Below are 13,655 nucleotides of genomic sequence, written 5' to 3'. Positions count from 1 at the left end.
GGTTGTATATCTAAATTGCACCGCTCCTTTCCCCAGCAAATAGGAAGTCTTTTCATTGCGTCAAAACCAACCATTAACGTAAAATGAAGGTAAACAATATCAGGACAGACGCGTGCTTAGGCAAACACGTGTGGTGTGTGTGTGCATGTGTGTAAGTGTGTGTGTGCGCGCGCGCTCTCGTTCGCTCGTGTATATAAGTTCAATTATATAGCTATTCATATATATATTTGTATATTTATAGACGTATTTATACATTCATCTCTCTCTCTCTCACACACACATACACACATATGTATATACATCCATTTATATGTTCATATATAAGGACTGTGTACATCAAGACAAGTGGAGGCGCAATGGCCCAGTGGTTAGGGCAGCGGATTCGCGGTCATAGGATCGCGGTTTCGATTCCCAGACCGGGTGTTGTGAATATTTATTGAGCGAAAACACCTAAAGTTCCACGAGGCTCCGGCAGGGGATGGTGCCGAACCCTGCTGTACTCTTTCACCACAACTTTCTTTCACTCTTACTTCCTGTTTCTGTTGTGCCTGTATTTCAAAGGGCCAGCCTTGTCACACTGTGTGTCACATTAAGGGTGTCACATTAAGGGTACACGTGTCTGTGGAGTGCTCAGCCACTTGCACGTTAATTTCACGAGCAAGCTGTTCCGTTGATCGGATAAACTGGAACCCTCGACGTCGTAAGCGACGGTGTGCCAACATATGTTCATATTTAAGGACTGTCTACATGAAGACACCAATCTTGTGGCTAGTATGTTTGTTTCGCGATTGTTAAAGTAATGATTTTGATCCCAAGCAGGGCAACGAATTCTTACTTTGTGGAGCAAAACACTTTCTTCCGTGTTGCTTCATTCCACTCTGCTGAAAATGAATGCCACTAACAACAATCGGGGATAGATCTTGCGATAGACTGGCGTCTGGTTCGTACAAACTCAGACAGCGCTAAATAGATGCAACCCTTTTGAATGTTAAGAATCATGGTTCTGAAGAGTGAGAGAACTAACCGTTTAGTATTCGGTTTACGTCATCAAATTAATTCATATTGCTTTGAATTTATCCTGCACTATCTTGTAACTTCGAGATTTAAATAATGCGATTGTTATTTTAGAATGACATTGTAGGGCGACAGTGAAAAAACTGGATTTGGCCAGTTTGAGCATAAAGCAGGTAGAATATTTTGGTTGAATACGACCGGTTTAATTGTTAAAAGGCTAAATGCAGGATGTTTGCACGGGTGAGAATTAGACGTTATGGAAATGATATGGAAGAGACTTATTATGCGACATGACGCTAGAAGACGATGGAAATTAAGTAACATGGCATTAGCACGCCGGGCGAAATGCGTAGCGATATTCTGTCTGTCTTTACGTTCTGAGTTCTAATTCCGCTGAGGCCGACTTTGCCTTTCATCCTTTCGAGGTCGATAAATTAAGTACTAGTTGCGTACTGGGGTCGATCTGATTGACTGGCCCCTTCCCAAATATTTCGGGCTTTGTGTCTAGAGTAGAGAGGAAAGGGATTAAGTGGCGTGGTGCAGGCAGTTTTGCATGTCTATGCAGTTGATAGTTTAATATAAAAATTCGAATATTGTGTAAAAGGCACGTTCTGTGTTCAAATTCCACCGAGGTCGAGACTTTGCTTTTCATCCTTTTGGGATCGATAAAATAAGTACCAGCTGAGAACCGGGGTTGATGTAACAAACTTAGCCCCTTCCCCGAAACTGCTGTCACTGTGCAAATATTTGAAAGCATTACTGTGTAAAATAGATAAAAAATATTCTTTTCTACTCTAGACACAAAGCCCGAAACTTTGTGGAGAGGATTAAGTCGATTAGATCGACCCCAGTACGCAACTGGTACTTAATTTATCGACCCCGAAAGGATAAAAGGCAAAGTCGATCTCGGCGGAATTTGAACTCAGAACATAAAGACAGACGAAATACCGCTAAGCATTTAGCTCGGTGTGCTAACGTTTCTGCTAGTTCGCCGCCTTATAGATATAAAAAAAAAATATTGTTTTATGATTTCCCCTTAAGTTTTACTTTCGTCTTTCAGCGACTGCTGGATGTACTGTAGTTTTTAGCAGTTTTAAATAATGTGGGTTTTATTAAGTTGTTCTCCACTTCAACTGCACATATACACTTCTCGTTTTTTTCGGGATTTGATATCAATTTATAAAACCTTTTAATTAAAATACTATGTTATTCGTAACCGTGTTGATTTCTCTATTTTCAAGATAAACAATTATAAGTGATCGATCAAAACACTAATTGCGTAGTAGGAAGATAAATTGTTAATAACAAGCAAACATCATGATATTCTGCTTGTTGTTGTTACTCCTGTTGTCACTGTTAGTAGTGTTGTTGTAGTTGTTATTGTTTAGTCGTAGCTCAGATGAGCTTGAGCTGATTTATCACGAAAGGCGTTCCAACCACGACTAACATACATTTTGTACACATACACACACACACACACACACACACACACACACACACACACACACACACACACACACACACACACACACACACACGTATATGTTTATATTATCCAATGTATCATTCTTTCTGTAAGACGCAGGAATTTGAGAAAATTAGGCTGTTATTTTTAATTCGCTAAGAGTCCGGTTGAGTAGTAGACCCGTTAGAGAACCAGACAAAATACTTAACGGCATTTTTCCCCTATACTTTACTTTCTGAGTTCAAATCCCGGCAGCGTTAACTTTGCTTCTCATTCCTCCGTTGTCGACTAAATAGAATACTTGTCAAGTACTGAGTACTTGGTTGATTTTTATCGTCTTACTCTCAATTCTATATTGTGCGTTCGCTTAACATTTTCTTCTACAAAATTCCTCCAGCCATCAGCCTCTTGGTGCAGAACAAATGCCATACAGCTATAGGTCAACCCGAAGCTATAGTAAAAGGTACTTTCCAAAGATGACACAGAGGATTAAGCCTGGAACCACGTTGTTGTGAAGTGATATATATATTTTTTTTAATTACTGTTACCCATCTATGCGTATAATAGCGAAATTCATATATGTATTCTCAACAATCGGACACTACTGACACACAGGGAAACATTGTTTTCTTTCAGTAAGGATAACAAAGACTATTAAATAATAAAATACAACTCAAATAAATGGAGGGTTTTTTTTTATTAGTAGTTTCATCATCATCATCATCATTTTTATTATCATTATTAGTTTTATTAAGAAGAATATGTAAAAAAAACGTTTACAAAACAATATATTTTTTTATATATGAACGCTTCACATCCCTTTGTTTAGTGTCATTTACCTATTTATCTATCTATCGTTAGGACGGGTTTAGAAAACTATTTCGAATTCATAACATTAGAGTTGTAGGAGAAAGGGATTGTGCAAACAAGACTGCCACAAGGGTATTCGGTGGTGTATTCAATAGCCGCAGATAGATAGATAGATAGATAGACAGATAGATAGACAGATAGATAGATAGATAGATAGATAGATAGATAGACAGATAGATAGATAGATAGATAGATAGATAGATAGATAGATAGATAGATAGATAGGTGAAACTAAAAAAAACGGGTATGAAACGAAAAAAAGGCATATATATATATATATATATCAGATTGTGGGTTCAAATGATTGTCTTCAAGTGTATGTGTGTGTGTGTCTAAGTGTGTGATAACCGGGGTTATAAATTCATCACTGGAGATATATAAGGTACATCTTCGTTATAATTCTACATGGCCAGTCTGACATGAATAAATTTAGACTACAGAGTATAAGATAATATTATATATGTGTATACATGTAAGGACGAAGATCCAACCGTGTTTAGAATGGGACTAAATGAATATAATCTCCAAATTTTCCTTATGTCCAGACGAAGGAGTTCTAACGTCGAAATACTGAAGAAATGCAAAACGTAATATTACCTGTAGTTACCTGTTATCTCTTCCAGTGTTTCAGTCATTTTGCATTGTCTCGGCAATTTTTTAACACACACACACACACACACACACACACACATACACACACACACACACACACACACACACACACACATATATATACATACATACATACATACATACGTACATACATACATATTGAGATTCGGGAGAAAACTTTGAATTCTGTGCAAAGCTCGTCAACTGATATTGACTACCTGATGTCATCATACAATAGAAGCCTATATATATATATATAGATACACACACACACATACATATACACATATATATGTATATATACACACATACATACATACATACATATATATATATATATATGCATACATATATATATATATGCAAATTTAGAAATAGCAGTCAAAGAACTACTAATTCTAACTACAATTTTTTCTCCAACTGATGGCGATATTTATGGCACACGTTTCGTGATTAGAATATAAAATTCTTTTCCACTCATCAGCATGATATACAGAAAATAAATCTGAAAACGCTAATATATTCATGCATATTTGACCATGCGACATCAAATATCACATAAGAAAAAACATCCACAAATTTATCGACTAGTGAGTTCCGTATCCCTCCTCAAAATTATCCCATGTGCGTCACAAATAGTCCCGCTGAAAAGACTGCAGTTTAACCATCCAAGAGAAGACCATCAATATAAATATAGATATAGGGCAGGGAATAGCCAATTAGTTAATAAAATTAATCTCTAGATTTATATAAGTGACCCAGAACGGGTCGAAATATGTGTCGTACTAAATAAAACCTTTTTTTCCCCATCTATTTTATTAACTCTGTTACCTCAACCTCCACTACGAAGTTCCTGCAATCTACGGATAATAACAGGTAATCGAAGCTGTGCTGGAGCTTTACTCATCATCCACTGATACATTTTGTATAATTTCTCCATTATATATATATATATATTATGATTGACCGTTGACTGGACACTATTAAATTTTTTTTCTCCGTGTTTTTCTCCTTGTCTCCGTATTCTTTCTGTTGAAGAGCGTAGCTCGAAACGTCAAAGACTTTCCGTATTCCCGAGCGTCATACTAATACATCCTTTTGTTATTTACACCACCTGTCCTCGTCTGTTGTTGTTTTTTCGTATATTCTCCTATATATATATATATATATATATATATATATATATATATATATATATATATATATATATATATATATATATATATATATATATATATATATATATATTTCTTCTGTACGATGTCATTAATTGGCCAATGCTTGTGGGGGAGTTTTGCACAGCATTCTACAAAGTTTTTACCCGAATCTCACTTAACTATACATGTATGTCTGTACGTATGTATGTATATATATATATATTAATACATACACGCACACATATAAACTAAATATAGGAGATTATTATATTACTTTTATTCAAAAGTTGATAATTTTCAACAACAAATCCAAGGTGATTAACTTCCCTAGAGGTCTATAGACATGTATGTTTATAATAATCAACCTATGCATGCTGTTGCGAGATTCGTCACTTTGAAATTTATGTAACAATTGCTAACCTTGAATTAAAACTTATGTTGTAAATTCCAATTTTAAATTTCCTATTATTTATTCTCTACGACGGAAATGAAACCGACGGATTTTCTGTTTATTCAAGACATCACTTTTCAAGCAGGATATTCTCCTTTTGCAATTTACAGATATCATTTGTTCGCGTGAGTGCTTCCTCAGATAAAGGACTGGATTATCTTATTACTATTTACGTTCTACACACACACATATACATGCATATATATATATATATATATATATATATATATATATATATATATATATGTATGTATGTATGTATGTATGTATGTATGTATGCATGCATGTATGTATGTATGTATGTATGTTATTTCTTTACTACCCACAAGCGGCTACACACAGAGGGGACAAACAAGGACAGACAAACGGATTAAGTCGATTACATCGACCCCAGTGCGTAACTGGTACTTATTTAATCGACCTCGAAAGGATGAAAGGCAAAGTCGACCTCGGCGGAATTTGAACTCAGAACGTAGCGGCAGACGAAATACCGCTAAGCATTTCGCCCGGCGTGCTAACGATTCTGGCAGCTTGCCGCATGTATGTATGTATGTATGTATGTATGTATGCATATATATTATATATATATGTATGTATGTATGTATGCATGCATGCATATATATATATATATATATATATATATATATATATATATATATATATGTATGTATATATTTAGTATCACAACATGGTGAGAGGAAGGAAAATAAGGTTAGAGTGTCTCCACTCACTATGTTGCACTACTTAACCATCCTTTCTGATTATGGATTTACAAAAAGAAGGCCTGATCAAACAGGATTTAACTAGACCATCCCACACTCCTGGACATAATGAACAATAACTTTCTTCCACTGTTTAACCTATATCTCTCCGATGACAGGATACCCAATTTACAGAGTCCTCGCTCGATGTGATACCCCAATAACTGGGATATCCCAGAAACAGCTGTCGGAGACTATTTTTAAAATTATTTTTACCATTCGTTATGTAGTTAAATTAGATTGAATTAAATTAAATTAAATGTCCTCATCACGCCTTGCCTAGTTGCTTGCTTTTCCTCTCTATTTTAACCTACACCTACTGGCTCAAAGGGAAGCCACCTTTAGCATAACTATTTAAATTTATATATACATATGTATATGCATGAATTTAGTTGTATATATTTATATATGTGTGTGTATATATATATGTATGTATATGTATGTGTATATATATATATATATATATATATATATATATATATATATATATATAGTAAGTGGGAAATGTTACTATTACTTTTACCCCAGGCAGATTCTCCGTCAGCTTGTGATCGGTGCAACTGTTTTGTATGCGTGATTACTCTATTTCTTCATCAGATTATATCACTAGCTATTTTGCTTGTTATATATATATATATATATATGTATACACACACACACACACACACACACACACACACACACACACACACACACACACACACACACACACTCACACACACACATATATCCATATATGTATATAAAATGTGAATGGTATTATATGATCTTACACAGTTTTAGTCTTCAAATTTGAGAAAGCAATAGTAAAAAATACAAGAAGTTTTTATGTGTCATGAATATTTTTTGATAATTTGAATATTTAACAAAACAACTGTTGTGTTGCTAATTGTATTTATAAACCTCTAAACTATCGCAACAGCAGCCCTCATCTATTTTACACCTTTCACTACACCCAATCCTGCTGCAACAACAGTTTTTGCCACCACATCTACAACAATCAAACTCATCAAATTTTAAGTGTTAACAAGTCCAGTGGCGAAAGTGTTCACACTTCCGTCACCGGTTCTGCTACAACCACTACAGTTCACCATTTCATCTTTCAGTCACCTTTACCTTATCATATATGCTTTAAAACGGGTTCGAATGCTACTTCTTATTTTTCGTCACAACAACGAAAACAAGTACAACAACAAGAATAGCCAGAATGCAGACAACTCCGATTAGAACTCCAAGTGCCACTTTTACTGTTGGGTCAGTTATCGCTGAAAAGATAAAGAAGAAAAAAGAACGATATGGAGTTTATTAGGTAGATACACAAACAACAATTTATAAGGGCACGTGGCCCGATGGTTAGGGGTGTTGCATTCACAATCGCAAGATAGTGGTTTTGATTGCAAGCCCGAAAAAAAAAAGTGGAGTGGCTGTGTGGTAAGTAGCTTGCTTGCCAACCACATGGTTCCGAGTTCAGTCTCACTGCGAGGCAGCTTGGGCAAGTGTCTTCTACTATAGTTGGACGGAGGGACCGGTTAAAATGCTAGGGGTTTGGTTTGGTTCAGACCTCCAAATAAAGAAGAATTGGAGCGAGGTGACGAGCAGTGTGACCCACCTAACTCAGACCTGGTCTGAGTGGCAGCTATCCCTGAAAAAAAAAGGGCTGAGTTCGCAGGAGTGTTTATCGCTTCTGTGATTATCTACCGCCTAACCGTCGTGCCTTGCCCCCATTCCTGGCTCATCAAGTTGGAGTAGCTGCTCATCCGCTTTTTGTGGGGTGACAGAAGTCCTATTATAAAGCGCTCTGTCTGCTGCGATCACCCACTATAGCGTGGGTTAGGGACGCCTTGGCTGTTGATGCAAAGACATGCGCTGAGGCTGTCGATATTGGGTTCAAAAACCCATTTGGATAGAAAAAGTCGAAAGCTTTGCATGAGATCCGAACACACATTTCCATTTATGTGTTTCGAGATCAAGTTCGCAAAAATGAAATATTTCACGTTCTTTCGAAATTTTATCAAATTCTTACAACATGAACAATATATAAATTTATGTATATGTGTAAGTGTATGTGTGTCTGTGTATGCGCCTTAGTATTTGTCCCCTATCTGACAACCGGAGCTGGTTTGTTTATGTTCCTTTAACCTAGTGGTTCAACAAAACCGACCGATAGAATTAGTAGCAGAATTAAAAATAAGTGCTAGTATTAATTTGTTTGACCAAATCCTTCAAAGCGGTGATTCAGTATGGCTGCATTCTAATGACTGAAACACGTAAAAGATAAAAGACAAAGATATAAAAAAAATTAAAAAAAAAAAAACAAAGAAAGAAAGGAAAGAAAAGAAACGAGATTGCAGAGAAACGATAAAATAAGTTATTGAAAACTATTCCTTACCGTGTTCTGAAATATTTTCATTTCCTTTTTCACACTTATTAGTATTGTTATTATTAGCATTTTTATCACCAACACCTTTTGTTTCTTCATAATAAACTCCTTTCTCGAAACTTCGACATACAGGGAAATTGTCAGGGATTTTTGGTAAGTGGGCATAAGATTCGTTAAGAACCAAAGCCATTCCATCTTTACTGTGTAATTCAATATGGCAGTGCATGATCCATACTCCAGGATTATCGGCCACTATTCTCACTACAACGTATCCACCTGTAGGGACCATAATTGTATCCTTTTGAGGGGCGTTTCGTAAATTCATTCCGGGGATGTTGTCTCCCTCCCAGTTGTTGTGTGACCAAGCTGCATCGTTACAATAGTTCATTTTCGGATCACCTCTGCAATCAATATCTTTAGTATCATGTATTATTTCTCCCGATGTTTCATTGTATTTCGGAAAACCCATTTTAACTACATAAAATGAATGTCCGTGCATGTGTATGGGGTGAGAGAATCCCTTACCTTTTCCCAGGTTTGTCATTACAACTTGAATTGTATCACCATGTTTCAGGTTTAATGAGTAAGTACACCGACACACTTTATCAACACCGCATTTGGTATTATCACACAGAGTATCTATTTCATTTGGTTGTGTTAAAGGGTTTACCGTGGGTTCCACGAACACACGACCATTTACTGATGCTGGTGTGTATCCTGGCTCACCAGGAAAAGCAAAATTTAAAAAATATTCCTCAAACTTCCCAGACTTGAATGGAGGTATAACAACAGGGTAATCAGATTTCATGTCATCAAACTGTAAACACCGTTTAGTACTTTTCTCGGGATAATAAAGAAAGGGACAGTTAAGTAAGACGCAGTTCTTCTGCTGAACACAATCAGAAACTGTGGAGTTGGGGTCTTCGTCCGGTGCACCCTTATAACGAAGAATTACTTCAAATGTGTTATTTTTTCCACTTTCCATTGTTTTTCCACGAATCCAATAATTTCCGACAGAGTTATTTGCCTTCAATATAAAGTCAAATCTCTCACCTGGACTGAGGATGAAATAATCAACACCTATTGGTTTTAGGTCATAACCATCAGAGGCAATGACTACCATCTGGTGACCATCAACAGATACTTCAAACGGGTAAAGGGACCCTGCAGCGATCACTCTAAAACGATATTCTTTACCAGATTCTACTTCAAAGGTAGTCAGCGGGGCCCCATTGTGTTTCCCTGATTCATCATAATAGCGGCCTCGACCATTCACAAGACCAGAATGGAAATTAAAAAGACTAAAAAGCGCTCCATCAAGAGATTTGGAATTTTCAATGTTTTTACGGTTCCAATAGAGTCCGAAATCCATTTTTAAATAACTCACATCGGAATCCCAGTTATGGTTGTAGTCTGTTATTAACATCACATGTTCTTCCATTTTAGGGTTTGCCTTCTCGTGTATTATAAATGCACCAAATAGTCCCATAGTACGTTGTGTCCCAAGATGAGAATGGTACCAAAAGGTTCCAATTTGTGTGACATTAAATTCATATCTGAACGACTGACCTGGTTGAATTGGACACTGTGAAACCCAAGGTACGCCATCCATATGAGGTGTTCCTTTTTGATGAATGCCGTGCCAATGTATTGTTGTAGCTTCTGAAAATAATTGGTTTTCTACTTCAATGATGATTCTTTGTCCTTTATAAGCTTCTATTGTTGGTCCTGGAACTGTGCCATTAACTGCAATCACCATAACTGTCTCAGAAAAACCATCCATAGTAATAACTTCATCAGTTGGTATCGGTGGAGCATCCGTAAAATTAGTGACGTCATATCTGTAGAGTTTTCCATTATATGGTTGTACCAAACTCTTATTAACTAACATAGTTAATTTATAGGAAATTACCAGCTTAAACTCACACTCGTCGTCTTCCATACGACAGCCATGAGAATAAACTAATGGTGATAAGAGACCCAGGAGGAATATAATTACGTTGAAGTGAACCATTGTTGAACCAGTGTGTGCAGATATCTGAAATAACAAAATGTAAATATGAGAAACACTGAAATCATCAAAGACGATGTGACAATTAAATCATGAAATATTTGTATGTTTTAAAGACGAAAGAATACCAACATATTAAAGAGAAGAAATGAAAATAAAACTCTGTGTGACAGGCAGACGACAGGGAGATCAATATTGTTTTGTTAGTAGGACATTTCAGCTGGAACAAATTTTTATCAGAAATTGTTGGAAACTTAAGAATTTCTGGTTACAGTCTTTTGTTTCTCTGTCCTGTATAGCTTACGAGATGATCTTTGTCAACAGTTGGTGACTAACCCTCAGGAATTAACGCTGGGAATATCTCAAGTATACCTGCCCAAGCAGAACTACAGGATGAAAAATTAATCCAGTGAGTGTCACTGTGTGATACGGTGTGGTCCAGGGATCTTGGTAAATCACTAAACATGGATGCCGGAGATTGATTACATAATCTGGTACAAGTTTGTTCGTTTTATTCTTGCGGCTGTCGTTTACTAAGTAAAATATTTTTGCAGGTGACAGTTTATTAGTTGAGTATATGTAGTAATGAGGAGACCCTCAAATCCTGAATATCCCCGAGAACTACGCTAAGGGTACACGCGTCTGTGGAGTGCTCAGCCATTTGCACGTTAATTTCACGAGCAGGCTGTTCCGTTGATCAGATCAACTGGAACCCTCGACGTCGTAAGCGACGGAGTGCCAACACAGACACAACACACTTATTGGTAAAATTATTCTCTGAAAATACTTTTATTTCTCTCAGTTAATCTCGAATATGACAAGTCCGGCGTAGCTTATGTTTTGTTTATGCAGTCCCATTGTTGGAAGTTAGATAGCAGCCTCTGTTTATGAGGTTGGCACACTTATGACGTTTGTTATTTGAATGCGTATGGGCGGAAGTCTCCGACATAGCAGAGTATTTCTTGATATAAAGTAGGTTAGGTTAGCCGGCGAATTGATAGAATCGTTAGAACTAGTAGGATAGAATTCCCTATACAGGAATTCTGAGTTCAAATCCTGCCGAAGTTCTCGTTTCTATTATCTTTTCGGAGGATGATAAATAATAAGTTAAAGTAATTTAAGGATTTAAAAAATGAAATGAAATGAATGTAAATCACACGCGCACGCACACACACACACACACACACATATATATATACGCGTGGCTGAGTGGTTAGGGCATTCGGCTCGCGATCGTAGCGTCGCGAGTTCGATTCCTGGCAACGTGTTGTGTCCTTGAGCGAGACATTTTTATTTCACGTTGCTCCAGTCTACTCAGCTGGCAGAAATTGGTTGTACCAGTAATTACAAAAGGGCCAGCCTTGTCGCACTCTGGGGTCGATTTGCTCGACTATAAAGGCGGTGCTCTAGCATGGCCGAAGTCAAATGACTGAAACAAGTAAAAAAGTAAAAGAGTAAGTGTCATCATAGTCTGCTGGCTGTCATCATACTCCACAAAATAAAGCTGGAATAGTAATAATAATGATAATCTTTTGTACACTAGGCACAAGGCCCGAAATTTTGGGGAGGGGGCCAGCCGATTAGATCGATTCCATTACGCAACTGGTACTTAATTTATCGAACCCGAAAAGATGAAAGGCAAAGTCGACCTCAGCGGAATTTGAACTAAGATCGTAGTAACAGACGAAATAGCGCTAAGCATTTCGCCCAGCGTGCTAACGATTCTGCCAGCACGCCGCCTTAATAATAATAATAATAATAATAATAATAATAATAATAATAATAATAATAATAATAATAATAATAATGATAATGATGATGATGATGATGATGATGATGATGGTAGGGATGATGATGATGATGATGATGATAAGGCCTGAAATTTTGTGGGGTGCGGACTAGTCGATTACGTTGACCACTGGTAGTAAATTTATCGAACCCGAACGGTGAGAGGCTAAGTCGGCCTCGGCGGAATTTGAACTCAAAACGTAATGACGGACGAAATGCTGCTAAACATTTTATCCGGCGTCCTAGGGCTATAAGACTGAGGAAAGGTCTAATATAATAATATATTCTGATACATATATACATACATGTGTGTGTGTGTATGTGTGTATGTATATATATATATATATATATATATAAATAAATTCATATATGTATATATATGTGTGTGTGTGCACGTGTGTCTATGTTCTCCTTTGTATGTGCGTGTTTGCGTATATGAGTGTATGAGCGCATATATCTATATACTTATATATATATATGTATACACACACACATATATATATTTATATATATGTAAACACATACATGCACACATTCATACATACGCACACATACATACATACACATATACATACATACATACATACATACATACATATGGAAATAATTCGAAGTGTCTATTGCTGAATAGAAAGAACTCAGTACAGAATATGAGTAGAGTGACGAGCCTATTTCCGTACGATAAAATCGATATGCGCAAGATGTCTTTCATATTTTTTCTATAATAATCAGCATATGACGAACGAAGTCGGGAAAATAGTAACGAAAGAGGATTCAATATGCGTGTATATATATATATATATATATATATATATATATATATATATATATATATATATATATATATATATATATATATATATATATATATATATATATATATATGTATATATATATATATATATATTTGTATAATTATATATAGTTAATATAACAATACATAATGACGGGCTAGAGTTGAAGTGCTCAGCATGAGCTAGAATTCATCTTATAGTAAAAATGGATACATAAGGGTGGAAAATCACAGGAATAATACCATATGTCCAACGCAAGATACAATATGTGTGTTCAATTCCTTCAAGAATCAATAAATGAATTTATAGTATTCAGTCTCTAAAGTGTTTAAAAGGTACGGTAAAAAGACAA

General features: G+C 36.1%; 1 protein-coding gene across 2 annotated transcripts in view; it reads right to left on the bottom strand.

The window, feature by feature from the left end:
* Positions 1-3,157: 3,157 nt before the first annotated feature.
* LOC106882161 (uncharacterized) overlaps positions 3,158-13,655 on the bottom strand; it is a 30,731-nt gene continuing 20,233 nt past the window's right edge. For both annotated transcript variants that reach the window (XM_014932741.3, XM_089364086.1), the window contains exons 2-3: positions 8,720-10,748; positions 3,158-7,595 (exon numbers count right to left, since the gene is read on the bottom strand). In XM_014932741.3, the coding sequence (XP_014788227.2) occupies positions 7,480-7,595; positions 8,720-10,724 (2,121 nt within the window). In that variant the 5' untranslated portion in view covers positions 10,725-10,748 and the 3' untranslated portion in view covers positions 3,158-7,479. The remainder of the gene's footprint in view (positions 7,596-8,719; positions 10,749-13,655) is intronic.

The sequence above is a fragment of the Octopus bimaculoides genome, chromosome 16 (genome assembly GCF_046866305.1).
Source record: "Octopus bimaculoides isolate indiv1 chromosome 16, ASM4686630v1, whole genome shotgun sequence".
NCBI lineage: Eukaryota > Metazoa > Mollusca > Cephalopoda > Octopoda > Octopodidae > Octopus > Octopus bimaculoides.
This window is presented reverse-complemented; position numbering and strand designations above follow the sequence as displayed.